Source organism: Acomys minous, assembly GCF_964271855.1.
Source record: "Acomys minous genome assembly, chromosome: 7".
Classification (NCBI taxonomy): Eukaryota; Metazoa; Chordata; class Mammalia; order Rodentia; family Muridae; genus Acomys; species Acomys minous.
Genome location: NC_140488.1, coordinates 80780479 through 80803512, shown reverse-complemented (window position 1 = coordinate 80803512; position 23034 = coordinate 80780479). Strand labels below are relative to the sequence as shown.

The following is a 23034-nucleotide window of genomic DNA, read 5'->3' as shown; positions in this document are numbered from 1 at the left end:
AGTGTCTCTAGTGCTTATCTGTATGGTTTATGTGTACACATGATTATCATGAGAGGTTCATTTATGTGTGTGTGTTTCTGTGTATATCATTTGTCTGCATGCATACATGTGCAGTGTATGGTGGATGTGTGTGTGTGCATGAGCGTGTGTGTTAAAGACAATATTTACTATTTGCTTTTTTAAGGGTTGGCTTTTATTTGCCTCACTTTGAGATCTTTTTGTTTGTTTGCTTATTTTTGAGGTTGTATTTTAATTGTACTATTTCTTGCTTCCCTTTCTTCCCTCTGAACATTCACATATACCCCTCTCAGCTCTCTTTCACATTCATGGCCTCTTTTTCCATTATTGTTATGGCATGCAATATAACCTGGTCGGGCTATACCATGTTACTTGTATGTATGTTTTCAGGGCTTATGTTTTGACACCAGATAACCAGTTGTGTGTTCTTTCCTGGTAATATTTACTCTTTAGGACAGCACCAGTTGGCAGTCAGCAGACTGAACCCTACAACCCAGAAGTGAGGAGAGGAGCTTAGAGATGATTCTTCAGAAACCAATAAAAGGAACCAGACTCAACTGTGGTGGTTTGAATGACCTCGTAGGCTCATATGTGTTTGGGAAGGATTTGGAGGTGTGGCCTTGTTGGAGGAGGTGCGTCATTGAGGGTGGGCTTTCAGGTTTCAGAAGACCATGCTAGACCCAGTCTTTCCCACTCTGTGAATCAGGATGTAAAGGTCTCAGATGCTGCCATGCTTCCTGCCATGAGGACAATGGACTAAACCTCTGAACTGTAGGCCAGCCCCAGTGAAATGTTTTCTTTTGTAGGGGTTGCCTTGGTCTCGGTATCTCTTCACAGCAATAGAGCAGTAACTATGACACTAACACCTTCAGAAACCACATACAAGTACCAAGAGCAAACTCATGCCAGTGCATGTGTGTATTGATGTGCGCTACTTCTGAGGGCGGTCACATGTCAACACATATAGATCTTTACATATGTGCAGTTTGAGCTCAGACACATGTCTTGACAAATGTGTGTGTTTACATGCATTCAGTTCTAAGCATGGTCACATGTCAACATGTATATATATTTTGATACTTGTGTAAGTTCTGAGCCTCGTCATGTTGCACATAGGTGCATGTTGACACACACACACAGGTAAACTTCAAATGTCACATATGTACATTTTAATGTGTGTAAGTTCTGAGAGTGAGTACATGTTGGCACACATGCATGTGTTGGCAGGTGTGTAACTCTGAGAGGTCACATGGCATTTATGTGTATGTTTCCACATATGCAGTTCTAAGTATGGTCACATGTCTACAAATTTGTGTGTTTATGTGTTTATAAGCATTCAGTTCTGAGAAGAGTCATATGCATGTTCATATACATTCACCTGTGTGCAGTTCCCAACGTGTACTTACATGCATGTAAGTTACAAGTGTGGTTACATGTTGGTTCACATTCATGTATTTACATGTATGTATTTCCTGAATATGGTCATGCCAGCATATGTTCACATATGTATACTTTTCTAGTACAGTTATATGTTTGTGATATATGTGTGTTCACTTTTGTCTGGTTCCATATGTGGTCATATGCAGTATATATGTACATGTTTACATGCATGTGGTTCCCAAGCTCAATTATATATTGGCACTTATGCATATGTTCACTTTTGTACAATTTGGTGTTTTTGAGGCAGAGTTTCTCCATGTAGCCCTGGCTGTCCTGGAACTCTTTCTGTAGACCAGAGGTAAACATCTGCCTGCTTCTGCCTTGGGAATGAAGGTGTGTGCCACCATGCCTGGCTTGTTGCATGTAGTTCTGGATGGGTGGGAATATGCTGGGGTATATGTCAGTGTTCACATGAAGGCAATCCCAAGTGTGGTTACATGTTGGCACAGCACATATTTGGTATTCACACATGTACAATCCTTCCAGTGCATATGATTGTTCACATATGTGCAGTTCCCAAGCATGGCCACATGGTGGTGCATGTGTGTGAAAATCCTGAGTCCTGAATTGCTTTTGGTTATGGTGTTTTGTCGTAGCAGTAGAAAAACTAAGGCACTGGATATACTTATATATTGGCACATATATGCATGTTCACATGCACGTAGTCCCATACATGGCCATTTGTCAGTGTATATATATATGTGTCTTCGTGTGTATGCAATTCCTGACCAATGGTTATATCTCAGTGTGTCAGGTATGATCACATGTGAGCAGTTTCTCAGCACGGTCATATGTCAGCACATATGCATGTTTTCACACATGAGCAGTTCTTGAGCATAAGCGTATACAGACTTATGTATGCAGTTTCCATGCATGGTCATATGCTAGTGCGTATGAGAGTATTCTCATATTTGCAGGTCCTGTTTGTGGTCAAATGTCAGTGAATATGCACATGTTATAAAGCATGAAGATAAAAATACATTAATAGTGTTTGTATTTTAAAAAATCATGTATTTATTTTTTATTAATTTTAATTTTATTAATTTATTCAGATTACAACTCAGTTATTGTCCCATCACTTGTATCCTCCCATCCTCCCTCCCTCCTGCAAAAATTATTTATTTTTAATTTGTTCACTTTACATCCTGATTGTGGCCCCCCCCATCTCCTCTCAATCCCTCCTTCCTTCTTCTCCTCCCTCCCTCCCTCCCCTAGTCCTCAGAATGGGGGAGCGCTCCTCCCCTACCATCTGACCTCAGCCTGTCAACTCTCATCTGGACTGCCTGCATCCTCTGCGTCCTGTCAAGGCTGCCCTGCCAGAGGAACGTGATCAAAGTTGGGAGCGGGCAGAGGGGCATGTGAGAAGTAGCCCCCATATTATGGGACCCACAGGGAGACTGTGCTGTCTATCTACCACATCTGAGAAGAGGGTCTAGGTCCTCACCATGCATGGCCCTTTGTTGGTGCATTAATCTCTGCAGCACCCACCCCTGGCCCCAATTTGTTGGCTCTGTTGTTCTCCTTATGGAGCTCCTGTGTCCTTCAGGTTCTTCTATCCCCCAACTGTTCCCATCAGTCTCCCTGTGCTCTGTCCCAGAGTTTGGCTGTGAGTCTCAGCATCTGCTTTCATTCCCTGCTGGGTGGAGTTAATCCACAGACCTAAAGAAGCTAAATAACAAGGAGGACCCTAGGGAGAATGCTTAGTTCTCATTCACAAGTTTTTGTATTCTTAACCAATTTAAATTATCTATCTATCTATCTATCTATCTATCTATCTATCTATCTATCTATCTATCTATCAGTATTTATTTTTGAGGCAGGGTCTCACTATGTAGCTCTGGCTGTCCAGCAATTTATGTAGGCCAAGCTGGCCTTGAACTCACTGAGATCCACCTGCCTCTTCCTCCACATATAGCTTAAGAATTTTTTTTATTTTCTTTCCTCCTCTTCTTCCTCCTCCTTCTCTTCTTCTTCCTCCTCCTCTTGTTTTTTTTTTCTGAGACAGGGTTTCTCTGTGTAGCCTTGGCTGTCCTGGACTCACTTTGTAGACCAGGCTAGCATCAAACTGAGTGCTGGGATTACGAGTGTGTACCACCACGCCATGCAAGAATTTACTTTTTATTACTGCTTAGGAGACATCAAAAGTAGGGTAATATGTTCAGAATAGGATAAAGTTTGACATTTATGACTTTATTATTAATTTAAAATAAAAGCAGATTTTAAAAATATATCATTATGATGTAACACATTAAAATTAAGATTATCTGTAAATTTTATCTGTAAACTCTAAGATGTTTTTGTAAGCCTTAAAGCAGGTTTTTAAAAATGACACTAAAAACACATTTAGTATTTTCTCTTACATAGGCTTGGCTAAGATATAGATCTTGGAAAACCCATTTGTTTGTTTCTAAAAATGCAGTAGTTATAAAAATATCCTTAGAACCATGTTTGGATTTATATGCATATTCACGTACAAAACATGTCTGAAGGCACAGAGGTAAGTTATTCTCTTAATCTTTTGAATAACGAGTTAGTATTTCAAAAGAGAACATTTACTTAATAGGGAAGAAAACAGTCCTGGAGTATGAGAACTTTTCTCTTAAAGTTAATTTAGGAACCATGTTGTAGAACCAGAATTGAGATAAGAATCAAGGAGAGAACGTCTTTACCAGAATTGCATGATTATGTTTGTCCTTTTTTTAATTAAAAAAATTTAAATTTAAGAACTCATGTTAATTGCCCTATTGTCCATCTCTAGTTTTTATACTTATATGGTCACATTGATTAAATATATTCCTTTGTATTTTATCATTATTTTGTTCTTTAAATTTTTAATTTTACTATTAAGCCAACAGGAAGCTGTGCCAAGTTAATAACTTTATGTATTTATTTGTTTATAATTTTAAATTTATTCTTCTATCATGAAATAAATCCCAGCCATAGCTTCCTCTCCCTCCACTCTCCCAATTTCTTCGCTTCCCTCTCTCCCACATTCATTCATCAATCTATCCCCCATTATCCCCCCACCCCCTACCTCTGCCTGCCCCTGGAAAAGAGCAGGTTTCCCAGGGACATCAATAACATATAAAAAGACCAGGCACAAAAATCTCACCAGGCACAAACCTCTCACATCAGGGCTGGGCAAGGCAACCAAGTAGGAGGAAGAGGGTTCCAAGGGCAGGCAAAAGACTCAGAGATAGCCCCTCTGCTCCCTTTGTTCAGAATCCCACAAAGCACCAAACAACCATAACATATATGCAGAGGATCTAATGGACGCCATGCAGGCTTTGTGACTGTCACTCCAAGTCTCTGAGCCCATATGAGCCCTGCTTAGGTGAATCTGTAGGCTGTGCTCTCCTGGTGGCCTCAACCTCTGGTTTATATAGTTTCTCCTCCCCTTCTTCTGCAGGGGTTCCTGAGCTTTAAGCTGGGGAGGGACCGGTGAAGACCTCCAACCTGGGCTCTCTACCTGACATTTGCCTGTGGGTCTCTGCATTTGCTCCCATAAGCTGCTGGAGGCAACCTCTCTGATGACAACTGGACAAGGCACCAATCTATGAGTATAATGGAACATTAGGAATCATTTCATTGATTTTTTTTTGTCAGTTGTGTTTGGGAGCACTTATAAACAAATCTGGTACTGAGTAAATTATGTTGAAAAATCACATGTAGACTATGTATATATTTATAACCATACTAAGACATATTTCTATACTGTTTAGCTGTTTGTTGGGATTATATTTCTTCTTTCTTCTTTCCTGTTTCTGATCCAGTCCTTCCTTCATTTTCTTCCTTTCACTATAACTTCTAAAACTTTCTATAGTTTTTCCTACTATTGAAGGTACATTGTCAGTAAGTTCCTCAATTTCTTTGGAAGCTTTTCCCCAGCTGGTCTTTTGATGGCTGATGATTATAAGACATCTCCTTAGAAAACAAATTTTTCATTTTCATGTTCTTTTTTTTAAAGATTTATTTATTTACTATGTACACAATTGTGTCTGCATGTACACCTGCACACCAGAAGAGGGCATTAGATCTCATTATAGATGGTTATGAGCCAGCATGTGGTTGCTGGGAATTGAACTCAGGACCTCTGGAAGAGCAGTCAGTGCTCTTAACCTCTGAACCATCTCTCCAGCCCACAGATGGATATTTTAAGTCTGTATAGAGAGAGCCAGAGGTTATCATGGTAACCCAGAACGTGTTTAAAAAAATATATTCATCCATGTGTCTTGGCTGATGTGATAGTGCTACCATGAGCATGGAGCATTAAATATTTATCTGCAACATTGATTACATTTATTTTTGATAGATGCCCAGAAGTGGTATCGGTGGATCATAGGTTAGTTTTGTTATTCATTTTGTAAAGAAACTTTATAGTACTTTATATAATAGCCACACCAACTTATACTCCCACCTACAAAGCATAACAGGGTGCATTGGTATTCCATATTGATAAGCATGCTGTCTGTGATACTGGCATTGTTAGGCCTTTTTACGAAATCATAAAGAAAAATGGCTGCTCTCTAAAAGTCATCATTGATGTGGAAATTGCATTTAGCATGGCAGGGTCAAGTGCTATGGACTACAGTTGGCCTTTATTTTTCAATTCTTATTTTACATTTATTTATGGGTGAGTTCATGCCACAGTCCATGTGTGGCAGCCAGAGAACAATATTTTCATCATGTGTGTCTTGAGGATTAAACTTGGATCATTGGACTTACCTGCTGAGCCATCTCACAAGTACTCAATTATTTCATAAGCCCACAAATTATGTATGAATAGTCATTTTCTTTCCTGTCCCTTGTTAACTATTCTGTACTGATAACAAAGTAAGACTTTACAAAGTCAAAACTAATATCTTGTATTAGTGGATAAAGGAGAAACAAATTCTTGTATTCCCAATAGACTGGCATAATTTAATTTAATTAGAAACCAAGAAATTCCATTAGTAAGGATCAGAGAAGATCAGACAGGTAAGTGGTGCATTACTACAAGATGAATCTAGACTGAGGAAATAATTTTCCTGGAAATATAGAAAGCATGACGGGTTAAATAGCATAGAGAATTTTCATCCCAGACAGGAAAAAAGTCAGACAAAAGGCTGTGACAATGCATGTCCCTGGTTCTCTTGTCTACAAGATATTTGGCTGCCCGTATCTCAGAACACTGGTAGTTGCCAGGCTTGTCCCCTGGCTTTAAGGAAGGTGACGTTGGCTTGGAATGTGAGCCTCCCATCTCATCCTAACACCTAGTGCTTTCAGTTCTCACTGAAAACATAGAGCTTTTTAAACATTTTTATTGTTTCCCTTTTATTGAAAATATTTTCCTCATATAATATATCCTGATTACCGTTTCCTTTCCCTGTACTCCTCCCTGTTCCTCCCCACCTCTAACCTATCCAGATCCAATCCCTTTCTGTCTCTAATTAGAAAAGAACAGGCTTCTATGAGATACTAAAATATTAAAAAAATATTATAAGATAAAACAAAAACTTACCACATTGGAATTTGACAAGACAAATAAACAGAAGGAAAAGGGCCCAAAAGAAAGCACAAAAATCAGACCCCCCCCATTTGCACACTTAGGAATGTCATAAAAACACTAACCTGGAAAACATAATATATACTCAGAGGACCTGGTGCAGATCCATGCAGGCCCTGTGCATGCTGCCTCAGTCTCTGAGTTCATATGAGATTTTCTCGTGTTGATATGGAGGGCCTTGTCCTCCTGGTATCCTCCATCCTCTCTGGCTCTTACATTCTTTCTGCCTCTTCTAAAGGGTTTCCTGAGCCCTGAGCAGAGGGATTTGATGGAGACATCATATCTGAGTATTCCAAGGTCTTTTACTCTCTGGATAATATCTGGCTGTGGGTCTCTGTACTTGTTCTCTTCTGTTGAAGAAGGAAGCTTCTCTGATGTTGGCTCAGTGAGGCAATGATCTGTGAGTATAGCAGAATAGCATTAGGAATCATTTTATTACCACATCCCCCTTTATTTTTATACAAGTAGTATTAGTATTTGGTTTCACCCTAGTCCCTGGGCTATCTAGCCTTTGCTTCTTGGGCAGCCTGCTGGTATCAGCTAGAAGTTCCGTCTTATAGAGTAGGCTTTAAATCAAATAAGATACTGGTTGGTTTTTTTTTTCAAGACAGGGTTTCTCTCTCTCTCTCTCTCTCTCTCTCTCTCTCTCTCTCTCTCTCTCTCTCTCTCTCTCTCTGGCTTTTTGAGACAAGGTCTCTCTATGTAGCCTTGGCTGTCCTGGACTCGCTTTTTAGACCAGGCTGGCCTCAAACTCACAGTGATCAGCCTGCCTTTGCCTCCCGAGTGCTGGGATTAAAGGCGTGCGCCACCACCGCCCATCTAGATATTGGTTGTTTATTCTCACAAGCTTTGTACCACCACTGCCCTAGTATCTTGCAGGCAGGACACCATTGTAGATCAGAGGATTTGTGGATGTGCTGGTATTTACACTTCTCTTTCGGTAGCCTATAGAGTACCTTCCCATACCAAAGGCACTAGAACATAGGAGTGATGCTTCTATTTAGGCACTAACTCAACCTCTCCACGTTCAGTGAGTTGTGTAGGTGTTGTCTTCAGCAATAGGGCCTTGCCATCAGTTTGTGGAGAGCGATCAATCTATTGTCTTAGCAACGAAGAACTTGGGTTATTTGAGGAATTCTCATGGGATTGGTCAACACTCAATTGTCTATAACCCATTTCTGGTACTAGAGGCTTCATTTGGTGACAAGTAATGGCCAGTTGGGGCTCTGCACCATTATTTGACAGTTTCTTAAGATAGCCTTCATATTTGTATATATTAGGCACTCTCTACTGTATTAGGTTTCCATACTACTGCTCAAATGCTCCTTAATTTTAGCTGTCTTTCTATATTCCTTCTCCAACATTTAGTGGAGTTTCATGTTAGAAAAAAAGAGAAGCCAAGGAACACAGAACCCATGTTTAACAGGATCCATCAGACAAATGACAGATAGGGAACCCCCCCAAGAGTTAAGATGGGCCTCAGCATAAATCCCTAGGAATGTTGGGGGGGGGACACAGACCTAGTTAATTTGTTTGTCTTTACAGCAGGAGAGGTTCCCCTAAATTGTAGGGATCTCCACTCAGGGAGACTTTTGGATTTAAGGCTGAAAGGAATTTTAGGACTGCGTTGTATAATAAAGATGCTTTAATGTAGGCATGGAGTTAAAAGGGGGAAAAAGCTGCTCAAGGAGACCTGTAAGATACACGAGATAAAGAAGCACTAGCTGAGAAAAAGCCCAGCAGGGAGATAGTAGTTTAGATTTATCTTTAGTTTTGATATAAACTAAAAAGGATTTTATTTGGGTATCTCATTTAACTCATATAGTTTTTTGAAAAGCTCTTTATTATGAATTACCAGTTTTTATAAGTGTTTTTTTTAAAACACATTTTACATTTTAATGAAAGCGGGCTGCCTATTTCTGTTTTCTTGAAAACTGTCACATAGGACTTTGTTGAATGCACAACATAAAACTAGTTTGGAAGAAGTAATGTTTAGGTTATTGGGTTTAGTTTAATTCCTCCGTTTTTCCAAGTACTTAAAAATTAGTAATTATCACACATAAGCTAGCTAGAGTTTCAGATGAAGGTTTATTTTCAAATACTTCCTTTTTTGAGGGAAAAAAGGGGGAGGGAGAAAAGGGGAAGGGAGGGAGGGAGGGAGAGAGAGAGAGAGAGAGAGAGAGAGAGAGAGAGAGAGAGAGAGAGAGAGAGAGGGAGAGAGAACAAGAATATTTGTGCGTGTGTGCCTGGCAAAATAGTCTCTTACAATTAAAAAGACTGGAACTCTTGCTGGACCTCACAGCTAGAGTTAATAATACACTTTGAGGTCACTTAAGACATAAGACTGCTATCCTGCTGTGTACTCAGCTTGTTTGTTTAACCTGCCTTTAAGAGAACAGTGTAACCTCCAACCTTGCTTGCCTTGGATTTTCCATGTAATCAACTTTTACAGCCTAAAGCTAATGTATAGCCATAATCTTAAAATACACAGGTTTTCCATGCCCGTGACCCAAAGTAATGCATGTGTATCATTTGCTGAAAACAGCAAAAGTAGAGGTTGAAAACACTTTATAAAATGAATATCTATAGTGAACACAACATTTGGATATTGATAAATAATGATGATGGTAATACTGCTTGTTAACTGGGTCGGTTGGATTCCGGGATTTAAGTCCTTGTGAAACACTTTTAAAGAGCCCCTCTTTCCTTCTTCGTGAGTTACTTCCATGTCAGAGCGTCCACCAGTCCCAAAGCTGTGTTAGCTGATAGTAGCTGAGATAAACACTGAAGATTTCCCCTGCTTTGCTATAATGGCTTGTTTCTGCCAAAGTATTTAAAAAATGTTCCAATTTATGACTTTGTTTTGTTCTGTAACTATAAAAACTTCATGAAAAGTGTTGTATTCGGAGTACTGTTTTCCTAGGCCATGGTTACTTACATTTTGCTTAAGAGCAAACTATCTTTTTATTTGCTTGGAGGTGAGAACTGTGTTTTGTGTGGACACTCTATAGATCTAAAAAGCACATGGGGCAATCATCTCCAAGCACAAAACATAAAATAATAACAGTAAAAGAAAAGGAAGCCATGAACTTGAGAGAAAGTGGCCAGTGGGCACGGGAGAGGCTGGAGAGAGGAGAGGGAAGGGGGAATGATGTAATTATATTTTAATAAAAAAGTTTAAAGGTACAAAAATGTTATGGGAGTATGGCATGGTATTTTTGTACTAGGTAAAGAATTCAAGTATTTGTACATGCTCCACTGCGGGGTTGGGTGTGTGTGTGTGTGTGTGTGCGCACGTACGCGTGTGCCTGCAGTGTCTTTCTATGGAGCCCAGGCTGGCCTGAACTCTGGATCCAGCTGCCTCCAAGGTTCTGCTTCCTAGTTGAAGAGATGCTAAAGTCAGATGCAGAGAGCAGGCACTCAAGGGCTGTTTAAGGGCACTGAGATAGTTTTGCCTATGGATACATAATATTTCACCACAGTCATGAGGGTTGAACCATTCAGCCTTACAGAAGTGCTTTCTTTTTCTTACAAGCTTTAGTTTACAAGGAGTTCAAGGCCACATAGCTGAGGATAGTTTTGAACTCATGGTCCTCCTACTGCCACATCTCAAGCGCTGGCAATACAGGTATGTGCATCATAATGTTCAGTTTAAATATGTAAGGTTCTGCAACAAAATAACACTTGAGTAGGAATTACATATAGGGAAAAGTATGATGTGCTATTTGTAAAAATATGGATATACACAAATAAAACAAACATGTATATATATATATATATGCTTTCTAATGTGAAATAAAACTAAAATTTCTTTGAAATTTAGTTATCAACAGTGCACTTTTGTACTTGCTTCTTTCAGTCACAGGCAGTTTTATAGGCAGCAAAAATAAATTTTTAAAAGGTCGACATTCCCTTACAGATCATTGCTTGAGTCAAGGGGTGGTGTGGTAGCTTGTCGGTGCTGCAGAATGGACTTCAGAGGCTTCTTTGCGGGACGGATATACCTAAGGAATGGTAAGTTTACCCGATTTCGTAATTCCCTTTGTCTTCCATCTTCCTTTGCTTTCTGGAGCACTGAACAGAGAGAAAAGCTTAGAGATTACTTAGGCCTGGGGATTGTAACCTCTTGTTTATACAGTCAAAACTTTCCAGAGGCAGGAGTCCTGTCCTGCTTAGTCACATACACCACACAAAAAAAGCAGGGCCTGCTCACAGGTGGATAAGCAGGAGGCCCCTGAAAAGGAGAGACTGCAGGGGCTGTCTGCTCGCCTGTGTGTGCTAGGAGGTAGGTTAATAGGATTTTGGAGTGAGGGCTAATATGTCTGTGATTGTGACTTCACTTTGGATCATTGTGCAGGCCCCAAACCTGCCAATCCAATGACTTACTAGCTTGTGTGTTTTCTGTGTTGTCTGACTTCCTGCTGCTGTTGCTATGCTTCAAGGGCGGGGCTAAAGGCTGTCTGGCCGCCAGGTTCTTAGGTCCAGTGCGCTTAGTGCATGTAAGCCTGTATCTTGTGGCCCAGGACCCATCCCAGAACCGCCCCCACCCTATTTATCCTGACTCCCAGATCCTTTCTAGGGCTGTCTGTCAAAGAGCTGGTCAAAGAGCGATTTTCATTTGCTATGCTTGAACTTACATGTTCTGACCAGTAGATGGTAGTGTTACTCCTTGCTGTAGCCTGCTGCCTGGTTTCTCCCCCGCCTTTCGTGCTTAAAAAAAGGAAATGCAAGGGAGATTTTTTTCTCTCCCCTTTTCATTTTTTCCTTTCCCCCTTTTCTTTTTCTTTTATTTTCTTCTTGCTTCCTTCTCCCTTAAATGCTATAGATTCTGTGGGATTTTCTTGGTGGGGGACAGATATTTTCAGTGTAATTTTTTTTTTTTTTAAACTAAAAAGAAGTATCTGGTTTCTGGGCAACTACAACTACTTACATTTTTTTCTTCAGCAAATGTTCTGTTATTTTAATTGTCTTATCATGTAAACATCTAGTTTTGTATTGAGACAACATACTATTTGATTCATAGGCTTCAGTTAACATCACTATGAAAAACTGGAATCCAGATATGTCCAGTTACCATAGCCATAGTGTCTTATACACTTCTTTGCACTTTTTTCGTTATTAATGGCACATTTTATTTTTTCTTGAACTGTATTTTCCATACTTAGAAATAAATATTGAATTATTTATTTTGTGTTATTTTGTTCATTTGTTGTGTAGTACTTAGTGAAATATCTATCCACTATAACACAAACACAGAAGAGAAAGTTTAGTCTGGAGATGAGTGATCCTGGCCTTGGACCCAGACTTAACTTACCCCAAATACCATTTATTTGTTTGCTTATTTATTATTTTAATTATAACTTATTCACATTATATCCCAACTGTTATCCCTTCACTCTTCTCTGCCAGTTCCCACCCTCCCTCCCTCTTCCACCCTATTCCCCCCTCCCCTAGACCTCTGATGGAGGGGGGCCTCTCCCTCACCATTTGATCACAGTCTATCAGGGCTCTTCTAGCCTGCATCCCCTTCCCTAAGGGGCCGGCCTCTAAGGCCTCCCCACCAAGGGGCAGTGATCAAATCTCAGGCACCAGAGTGCATGTCACAGAGAGTCCCTTCTCTTCCCCCTCCACCATACACATGGAGCATGAGCTGTCCACTGGCTACATCTGGACAGGGGGTCTAGGTTCTCCGCTTGCATTGTTCTTGGTTGGTGCATCAGTTTGTGCACTGGGCTTGATGGTCTCCCTGTGGAGCTCCTGACCTCTCTGTGTCCTTCCATACCCCTACCCATATGTGGTAACCATTTCATGAAATTTTGTAGTAACAAAAAAAAAACACAATTGAGGACCCTTTTCAGATACAGATGTGCATCAGAAGTCTTGGAAAGAAGTCCAGTGTGCAAAAGCTTATTAATTGTTTAAAATCCTGTAGGGCATGTTGATGCCTGCTTTAATCCTAGCAATGATAGGCAGATCTCTGTGATTTGGAGGCCAGCCTGGTGTACCTAGTGAGTTCTAGGACAGCCAAGGCTATGCAGAGAAATCCTGCCACAAACAAACAGCCCCAGCCTGAAGAGGATGCCCACAGTCTTGATGTGTTTTTGATATGCTAGGGTGGGTGGGTGGGGGCTCGGTGGGGGCTCCCTTTCTTTGAGGAGTAGGAGAAGGGGGATGGGGAACAGGGAGGGAGGGTGGGACTGGGAAGAAAGGAAGAAGGGGGCCATGAAGTGAATAATTGATAAAATAAAATTTAAATTAAAAAATCCAGCTCACTTTAATGATGTGGAGAGGCTGGACTGTTGCAGTTCCAGGGCCTAAGTACAACTTATCTTGGGTGACCTTTAGTCTACTAAATAGCTTTTTCTTTTCCCTCCCTCTGTCAGACCTGACATCCTGACAAACAGATAAGACATTTAGGAATGTGTTAACTTAACAAAATCCCAAGTTTTCCACTGACCAAAGGGCTAGAAGTGTCAGGTGGTATCCAAAGCCTACATCAGGATTCTCTGGATCTTACTAGAACCTGGCTGCCTGATGTGTCCACTGATATATTTGGAAAAGTGTCTTGATTTCTGGACTTCTTTGTTCTGTCACTGTAAAACATTTATGAAATTCCTATGTCATTGGAACACGGTGTTTTGGGGAGATATAAATCTTATGTTCCTGGGCCATGGTAACTCATATTTGGCTCCAGAATAAACCACATCTTTTATTACTTTAAGGTGAAACTTATTTCTTTCATTGACAGTGGTTCTAATGAGGGAGTAGGGGAGCTCTGCTCTAGGCCTCAGGCACTGTTCTTAGCCTTTGAGATTTACCTAATAGTCACAAGGTTGTTAAATTACATCTATTGAATGGAACTCTATGTAGGAGTTATGATAGCCCAAGGTAATTTGGCTTTGATCCTGAAACATTCCAGCTGTCCACAGCCTTGTAAAATGTTTAAAGTAGACGTGGCTTCTCCCGTTTATTTTTTCTTTAGGCCAGAAAGGTTGAAAATACTTTAAAAACAAAAGTAAATGTTAAATAGAATGAAGTTCATACTGCATAGTGATTTCAACTTTTTTTTTAAATGAGATTGTTAACATGAAATACTTTTCCTGTGTTGTTTGTTTTTTTAAATATATGGTCACATTATAGGTACCTGGCTGGCCTGAAACTCATTATGTAGACCAGGCTGGCCTTGAATTCCTGAGTTTGGGATAAAGGCATGCAACACCATGCCCTGCTTATATGTCTTCTGAAGCACAGTCGTTTGTCTTTATTGATTTATTTACCTTAGTCTTCTATTATAGAAGAGTATGTGAAGAGCAATTGAACATGGGCCGGTCAGTCCTGAGACACTGGCCAGTGCCTTTCTGAAGGGACAGGGGATGGCTTCCTTCTCCCTTGGCAGACTGAAAGGTTCAGATCCAAGCTGACATCTGACATCGTGGAGATGGGAGCTAGGAGGCATCCGCTGCAGTAAATCAACTGAGGATGGAGAAGTATGTGGGAACTCTGAAGTAGGTACACTCAAGACAGAGAGAGGCTCTACCTTAGAAAGCATTGTCTTTCTGGCAGCATCCACTGAGCTCTTGTTAGCCCTTGGAGCTCTAAGGCAGAGCTTATTCATCTCAGGCCAGGCCAGACCCATGTGTACAGCAGTTCTCTGAAGTGAACAACCTATGGCATGTTGGAAAATGAAAGAAAACAAGAAGAGTAGATATTTCTAATGATTTTTTTCAAACGACCCTGAACATAATGCTGCCTCTTACACTTTGATATGTATCTCTAGAAAAGTATTATCTTTGTGCCTGACTTATTTGATCACTGTAGTGATTATATAATTATGAAGTACTCTTCAGTGCTATGTAAATATCAAGAATTCTAGTCATTTGTAACAATACTGATTTTTCTTAGAATAATATGAAAAGAATCTTCCCTTTACAAAGATAACATAAATGTAACAGTTAAACTTCCTTTTGCTTTTAGCTGTTGTTTGTGCTTACCACTAGCATTTTAATTCCTTGATACCTTAAGTGCCACTGCACCTACGGGCATATCTTGACAGGGTGGTCATTATTATGGCTTGCAAGGTTCACAGCTGGATAGGACTGTTAATAACTTTTCTTTCCCAGCAGCCTACACAGTATCTTACATTGGTATGAAAGCTAGCAGTAGGGAGGAAACTCCCCAGTCAGTAGCAGCTTGATTTCTTCAAATCTTGTGGCCAAATGGTGTCTTCAGAATTGTACCACTAAGTTCTAAGTGGGCAACCAAGGGCAATGGCAACAGACTGTATTGTTTAGGAGATATTTGGAACAGCCCAGACGAAGAGCTTGAGGGCACACATTTTATACCTGGCACTGGGTTTTTTATTTGGTAACCTCTGGCTTTGGGTACAAACATTATATTCTGCAGGGTAACTCCAATTAAACTCCTTTATATTTATATCAATCTCCACTTTCACCTATAATTAATTGAAGGCTTTCCCTTTTTCACATCCCTTACCAGCCTTTGTTGTCACTTGTTTTCTTAATCTTAGCCATTCTTACTAGAGTAAGATTAAATTTAAATGTAGTTTTAATTTATATTTCCCTAATGGCTAAATGTATCAAATACTTCACAAAATATTCTTATTTATTCAGTTTTGTTCTTTTGAAAATGTTCAGCTAGACAGTGGTGGCACACACCTTTAATCCTAGCACTTAGGAGGCAGAGGCAGGCAGATCTTTGTGAGTTCCAGGCCAGCCTGGTCTACAGACAGGACAGTCAGAGCTGTTATACAGAGAAACCCTGTCTCAGAAGGAAAAAAAAGAAAGAAAGAAAAAGAAAAAAGAAAATGTTCAGTTCCATAGCTCATTTTAAAATTGAATTTTTTGTTTTCTTGGTGTTTAATTTTTTGAGTTCTTTATATATGCTAGTTCTCTGTAAGATATAGATGTGAAGACTCTAGCCTCCCTCAATTCTGTAGGTTTACTCTTCTGTCAATGAATAGTTTACCTTGCAGTATACAAATCTTTTAAGTTGATAAAGTTCGACTTGTTGATTGTTGGTCCTGTTTTCTCTGTAACCAGGATCTTATTCAGAAAGTCTTCATCTGAGCCTATTCTGAAGTATCCTCCTTAGAAGTTTCAGAGTTTAAGGTCTCATGTGTCATATTGAGATATTTGATCTATTTGGAATTGATTTTTTGCACAGGGTGACAAGTAATAATCAAATTTTAATCTATGTTTAGATACCCAGTTTTCACAACACCATTTGGTAAAGATGCTGTCTTTTCTCTGATGTGTGTTTTTGACATTTGTCAAAATCAGGTGGCTGTTGGTGCATGTACTTATGTCTGGGTCTTCAGTTCTATTTCCACTGATAAATTTGCCAATTTTGTGTCAAGCACATTACTGTTTATATTACTGTGGCTCTGTAGTATAACTTGAAATTAGGCATGGTGATGCTTCCAGGAGTATTATTTGTGCTACCCAAAGTCATTTGTGTTTCCATATGGAATTTAAGATTGTATTTTTAATATTCATGAACTATTACTCTGAAATTTTGGTAGGGATAACACTGAATCTGTAGACTGCTTTTGATAGCATGGACTTTTTATAATATTAGATGGCTCAGAGGTTAAGGGCACTGACTGCTCTTCCAGAGGTCCTGAGTTCAATTCCCAGCAACCACATGGTGGCTCACAACCATCTATAATGCGATCTAATGATCTCTTCTGTCAGGTGGCATACATGCAGGCAGAGCACTGTATACATAATAATAAATAAATCTTTTTTAAAAAATTAATCATATTAATCCGTGTGCGTGGAAGTCTCTCCATCTTCTGATGTCATCTCTAATTTCTTCATTGTTTCAAAGTTTTTATTTTGTAGGTCTTTCATTTCCTTAGTGTATTAGTTATTTTTCTGTTGCTCTGATAAAGCACTATGCCCAAAAGTGATTTGTGGAAGAAAGAGTTTATTTTGGGTTTATGGCTCCTAAGGGATAAAAAATCTGTCATGGCAGGGAGGCACAGAGGCATCAAGCATGGAAGCTGGAGAAGAAAGCCAAGAGCTCACATCCTCATCCATCAGCAAGAAGTACAGAGAGTGAATTGGACACAGAGCAAGGCTTTATGTTCTCAAAGCCTTCCCATAGTGAAATACTTCCTCCTGCGAGGACATAACTTCCTCTTCAATCTCCCTAAACAGTGTCACCAGCTGGGGACCAAGTATTCAAATACCAGAGCCTATAGGGGATATTTCTCATATAAACCAGTGCAGTTGTTTAGGTTTATTCCATGACAGTTTTGTTTGTTTGTTTAAGGGTATTGTGAAGGGAGTGTGACCCTGATTTCTTTCTCAGTATGTTTGCCTTTGACATATAGCAAGGGTACTGTGTATGTTGATTTTGTAACCTTGATACTTTGCTCAAAGTTTATCAGCTCTAGGAGTTTCCTGCTGGAGACTTTAGGGTCTTTCAGTTATAGAAAACATTATATGCAAATAGGAATATTTTGGCTTCTTTTCATTTCCTTCTCTTGTCTTAATGCTCTAGCTAATACTTTAAGCACTATATTTGAATTGGAGTGGGGAGCCTGGATACCCTTGTTTGTTTCCTGATTTAAATTGGGAATTGCTCCAACTTTCTTCTGTTTAGTATTATGATGAATAGCTTATTATGTTGAGATCCATTCCCTTCACCCTGGCCCCTCCAGTTTTTTTTTTAAATCATGAATAGGTGTTAGATTTTGTCAAAGGTCTTTTCTGTACCAATTGAAAGCATCATCTATATGTATACATATACATCGATATATATTTTAGGTAAATATAACACAGTATGATTCACTATTACTTTTTCAAATAGTCTTTGATGTTATTTGTCCATCTTTGTTCTGTAGCGGTCTTTCTCCTCCCTCCCCAGTTAGAACGCCACTTGGTGTGTTTCCCGTCTCTTTCTTCATATCATTCATATCCTACTGTTTCTTTCTCTCTAGAGATCAGCCCCCACCACTTGGTGCCTGTTTACATTTTTGGTTACTGCAAGTCCTCAAGGTTACATCTTCACATCTGAATATTTGGAGCGAGGAACCAGAGATGACAATATGTAGTATGTGTCCTGGTCTTGGGTATACCACTTACTATATTTTATAATTCCATTTACCTACAAATTTTGCAATTTAATTTGTATCAGATGAATAGAAGGGCATTGAGGATGTCTCTGTAGAAAGCAGAGAAAAGCTAGAAAAGCAGTTGTGAATAGAGTGGCAGTGAACATTGCTGAGTAAGCATTTGTGGAGCAGGATGTTGAGACTTTTGGACACATGTCAAGGAGTGCTATAGCTGTGTAATATGTTAGACTTATTTTTAGATTTGTTGATAATTCTTCAAATTGATTTTCAGAGTGGCCTCACCAGTTTTTAATTCCCCCAACAGTTAATGAGGTTTTTCTTTTCTCAAAATTCTCAATAGTATATGTTCTTGGTTGTTTTGTTGATCTTTGTTAATCTGACTCTGGTAAGATGAAATCTTAGAGTAGTTATAATTTGAATTCTACTAATTGCTAAGATTTTTAAATTTTAAAATATTTTAAAACCGTTTTTTATTTCTTCTTCTGAGAATTCTGTTCAGATCCAGTCTATTTTTAATTGGTGTATTTGTTTTCATGATTCTTTTTGAGTTCTTTATATATTTTGGTTATTAATCTTCTGTTACATATAAAGCTAGCTCAGATTCTCTCCTTCTCTGAGTTTCTTCTTCACCCAGTTGGTTGTTTTCATAGCTGTACAGAAACTCTTTAGTTTCTGTCAATTTTTGTCCTTAATTTCTGGGCAGAGGGAGTCCTTTTCTGAAAGTCATTTCCTGCACCTAGCTCTTGTAGGACCCTCTTTAAATTTTTTTCCTATAAGTTTCAGCATTTTCAGGTTTCACATTGAGTTCTCTGAGTCACTGGGCCTTTTTTTTTAAAGTACCCAGAGTGATATATGCAGGTCTAATTTCATTTGTCTACATGTGGACATCTAGTTTTCCCAGCACCATTTGTTGAAGATGCTCTCTTTTGCCCAGTGTGTCTTTTGACATCTTTGTTGTAATGGAGATCTGGCAGCTTTCTGCAGGAGACTGCGGAATCTGTTCCTCAGCGTGAACAAAGAACTCAGTAACTGGGAATGACCGAAGCCAAAGCAGCAGATAAGGGGAAAATAACAGCTTTATCCTGTCAGGATGGGAGAAGCCCTAGGCTGGAAGTCCATTAAACAGAAGCTGACTTGTGTAGTTTATCAAGCCCTTGGTTCCTCCTCTTCCCCTACTTGCCTTGTGCCCTTGTGACTTCCTGCCATTTCTCCTCACAGAGTCTTCTGTGAACAAAGAGCAGCCATCTCACACAGCCTGCTTTTGCTTTCCTTGCTTACCTATGTCCCTCTATGCTTAATACCCTGTGGTGGGTTGAATAAAAATGGTCCCCATAGGCTCATATATTTGCATGCTTAATCACCAGGGAGTAGCACTGTGTGAAAAGATTATAAGGATTAGGATGTGTTACCTTGTTGGAAGAGGTGTGCCACAGGCAGTAGGCTTTGAGGTTTCAAAAGCCCACACCAGGCCCAGTGTCCTTCTTTCTGCCTACAGATCAGGGTATAGCTTTCAGGCACTGCTCCAGTGCCTGCCTGTATGCTGTTATGCTTGCTGCCATGGTGATAAGGGACTAAACTTCTCTAACTGTAAGCAAGTTCCCAATTAAAGGCTCGCTGTTTCTTTCTTTCTTTCTTTCTTTCTTTTCTTTTCTTTTTTCTGAGACAGGGTTTCTCTGTGTAGCATTGGCTGTCCTGGACTCGCTTTGTAGACCAGGCTGGCCTCGAACTCACAGTGATCTGCCTGCCTCTGCCTCCCCCAGTGCTGTGATTAAAGGTGTGTGCCACCATGCCCAGCTAAAGGCTTTTACTTATAAGAGTTGCCTTGGTTATAATGTCTCTTCACAGCAATAGAACAGTGACTAGTGCATACCTGCTCAGACATTGACATTGATTGCTGTTGTAGGACTGGGCATTGACTTCTCTACTTACTTCTTGCTCAGTGGAAGTAAAATCTAGAAGTATCTGTCTACGTGAAGGGTGGTCCAGGGTACTGTGGCCAAATTCTAGTGGGCTGTGTATCTGGGGATCCATTTGTGAGATCTTCTATAGCAGATGTTATGTGTATGTATGTATGTATAAATAGTTTCAATTAAGTTGAGTGGGATACTAATGCTTCCTCAAAGAGCCATAGACTGTCTAACAGGAGAACCCTCCTTTCCTGCTGTTGGTCACGGGAATCCAGGACTCTCAAGACACAGGCTAGTGCTGTTGCCTTTGCCCCCAGAAGTTCAAGATCAATCCCTAGTGCTGATGACTTGCTCTACAGAGACAGGACTTGGAGGATTTGGGCTAGACCTGACCTGAAAGCCTTTTCTCTGAGGATTAGCCTTCATAGTAATGGAAGGTGCTATACAAGCTACTAAAGGAGGGAAGCAATCAATAGTCCTACTAATCTTTGAGGCCTATGACCAAAACAATGATCAGTATTAGCAAGATATCTATAAAGGTGGTAACCAACTGCTGTCTAATTGTACTTAAGGCCCACTCAACAGTGGGAAAATCATGCCTGGCATTGTAAGCCCAGCCAACTACCTGTGGTTAATGAGGTCGTTGATTTTTGAGGAGAACCTTCTGATGCCATGTCCCTGTAATAGTAATTAACCTAACTGCACTCTAAATATTTGTCCTTATACCCACAGATAAATTTAGCTCTCACCCTTCATCAAAGATGCATCTCTTTGCAGAAAACAGAGACAATGACAGAAAACTGCAACTGGTCAAAATGCAGAGAACAATTGAATGTAGGGTGCTCAACCCAAATTGATCCATCTACCATACACTCCCCACCTCTGAAGTTCATAGGACATCACAGAAGGATGAAAAGATTTTAAGAGCCAGAGAACCAGTAAGTTTGCTGTGAGATTGTATCTACTAGAAGCGACAAGGAAGCTACCTACACCCATAATGCCTCAAAAATATGGCTACCAAAAGAACCTAAATAATGACCATACCAATAGGCATGTTTACTTTGAAGGGGGAAATCTCATGGGACCCCACCCCTAGAACTACAGGCAAGTAAGGAATGCTAAAAAAGTCTTCCCTCAGGGCTGAGCCTGTAAATTTGTATCTACAAGTAATCACCACTATGTATGTATATATGTACATTTATATGTATATGAGACGATAATCAAAGGAGGACATGAATTTGAGAGAGAGGCATGCATGAGAGGGGATACAATGAAGAGGAGGAAATGATGTAATTATATTTTAGATTAAAATTTTTTTTTCATTTTTTTCTCCTTTATTAATTTATTCTTGTTACATCTCAATGGTTATCCCATCCCATTCTTCCCTCCCATTTTCCCCTTATTCCCCTCCCCTATGACTGTTCCTGAGGGGGATTTCCTCCCCCTGTATATGCTCATAGGGTATCAAGTCTCTTCTTGGTAACCTGCTGTCCTTCCTCTGAGTGCCACCAGGTCTCCCCCTCCAGGGGACATGGTCAAAGGTGAGGCACCAGAGTACGTGTTAAAGTCATATCCCACTCTCCACTCTTCTGTGGAGAATGTCCTGTCCATTGGCTAGATCTGGGTAGGGGTTTAAGGTTTACCGCCTGTATTGTCCTTGGCTGGTGCCTTAGTTTGAGCGGGACCCCTGTGCCCAAATCTGCCTTTCATAATGTTCTACTTGTAGGTTTCTAGGACCCTCTGGATCCTTCTACTTTGCCATTCTCCCATGCTTCTCTCATCTAGAGTCCCAATAGGATGTCCTCCCCTCTGTCTCAGTTTCCTGGTAAGTGAAGTCTTTCGTGGGACATGCCCCTTGGGCTAATATGCAGATATAAGTGAGTATATACCATTTGAGTCTTTCTGCTTCTGGGTTAACTCACTCATTATGATCATTTCTAGCTCAATCCATTTATCCACTATGGAATACTATTCAGCTATTAAAAACAAGGAATTCCTGAAATTTGTGGATAAAATTTATTTTTAAAAAAGCACGGTAGAGATGCAATGCATTTCATGACCCCTATCTCTTACATAATTTTCTGGTCTTTCTTAGCGGTGATTTTATCCTGGAGTTAAATATTCCTTCTTTATATGTCTATACTTTTAGTACTTACATAGTTATTGATGTCTATAAACATGAAGTTTTGTGTGCTTTTGAACTTTACATAAACGAACTAAGCAGGAAAAACAAAATAGAATTCAGAACAATATATTTTAAGCAATTTCAGTGATTAAACTGTTTATTTTGTTTCCTCCTAGCTCCCTTCTCGCCTCTCTTTTTTTCTGTCCATCCGTCTTTTCCTCATTCTCAATTTTTTGCTGCCTTTTTTCTTAGTGATGTGAAAATAGTTTGTGTGGTTGTTGACATGGTTTCTTTATTTGTAGCCTCTTGCCTAAAACATCTCTTTTACCAATAGAATGCTTCTGTGCCAAATCCCTGTGGCTTAAGAAAAGTCACTGGCAGCAACATAGAGGTTTGCTGAAGTGTTTGCACATGGTGAATATCCTGGTGTGTACTCAAGAGGGACTGGCTGGCTTTGAACTGGACCCTGTTGCACTTAAACAGGGATCAGGTATGCATCTACACTATCTCTTGACAGCATGTTAGAATCCGAAAAGATGTGCACATCAGTCTCTGCAAGGCTCAGAATATCTAATGGAGATAGTGCCTACAGAAAACAGATGCTCTCTGCAGTGGCTGCTTACTATTGCTCGCCTTGTCAGGATGGAGTATATAGTATATATATAGTAATTTGGAGATGGGTCCTTTTCTTGAGTGGATATGTTCATATGTCTGAGGTGACTAGGATATGGTTTTAATCTACTATAAAATTGTCACTGCCAATCTAGCAGCATATGGCAGGTGAGAAGGTCAAGGTTAAGTTGTGCAACTGTCATCACCCTTGTGTGGGAGCTGATTCAGATCCCTACTGGGAAGCAGGTGTCCTGAAATACTGTTTGATGACCTCAATTTGGGCAGT

At 39.9% G+C, this 23034-nt stretch overlaps 1 protein-coding gene across 2 annotated transcripts; it reads left to right on the top strand.

Moving 5' to 3' along the window:
• The first annotated feature begins 59 nt into the window (after window positions 1-59).
• LOC311601689 (uncharacterized protein) lies at window positions 60-21286 on the top strand. Of its 2 annotated transcripts, XR_014780626.1 has the most exons (5): window positions 3440-7403; window positions 10539-10631; window positions 10923-11017; window positions 17970-18082; window positions 20744-21286. XR_014780626.1 is itself a non-coding variant. In XM_084789363.1 (4 exons), exons 1-4 carry the CDS (start codon window positions 538-540, stop codon window positions 20866-20868), a joined length of 420 nt encoding a protein of 139 aa, XP_084645489.1. In that variant the 5' UTR covers window positions 60-537; the 3' UTR covers window positions 20869-21286. The 2 variants fall into 2 exon arrangements, 1 of the variants encoding a protein (XP_084645489.1); XM_084789363.1 differs by lacking the exons at window positions 3440-7403; window positions 17970-18082 and adding an exon at window positions 60-650 and having other exon boundaries at window positions 10545-10631.
• The last annotated feature ends 1748 nt before the right edge of the window (window positions 21287-23034 follow it).

Bases quoted from the DNA above. Each gene is read 5' to 3' on its own strand.
- LOC311601689 (XM_084789363.1), top strand. From the start codon at position 538: ATGATTCTTCAGAAACCAATAAAAGGAACCAGACTCAACTGTGGTGGT. The intron at 651-10,544 runs GTGCGTCATTGA...TACAAGCTTTAG, and splicing joins GTGTGGCCTTGTTGGAGGAG to TTTACAAGGAGTTCAAGGCC. The intron at 10,632-10,922 runs GTATGTGCATCA...ATTCCCTTACAG, and splicing joins CTCAAGCGCTGGCAATACAG to ATCATTGCTTGAGTCAAGGG.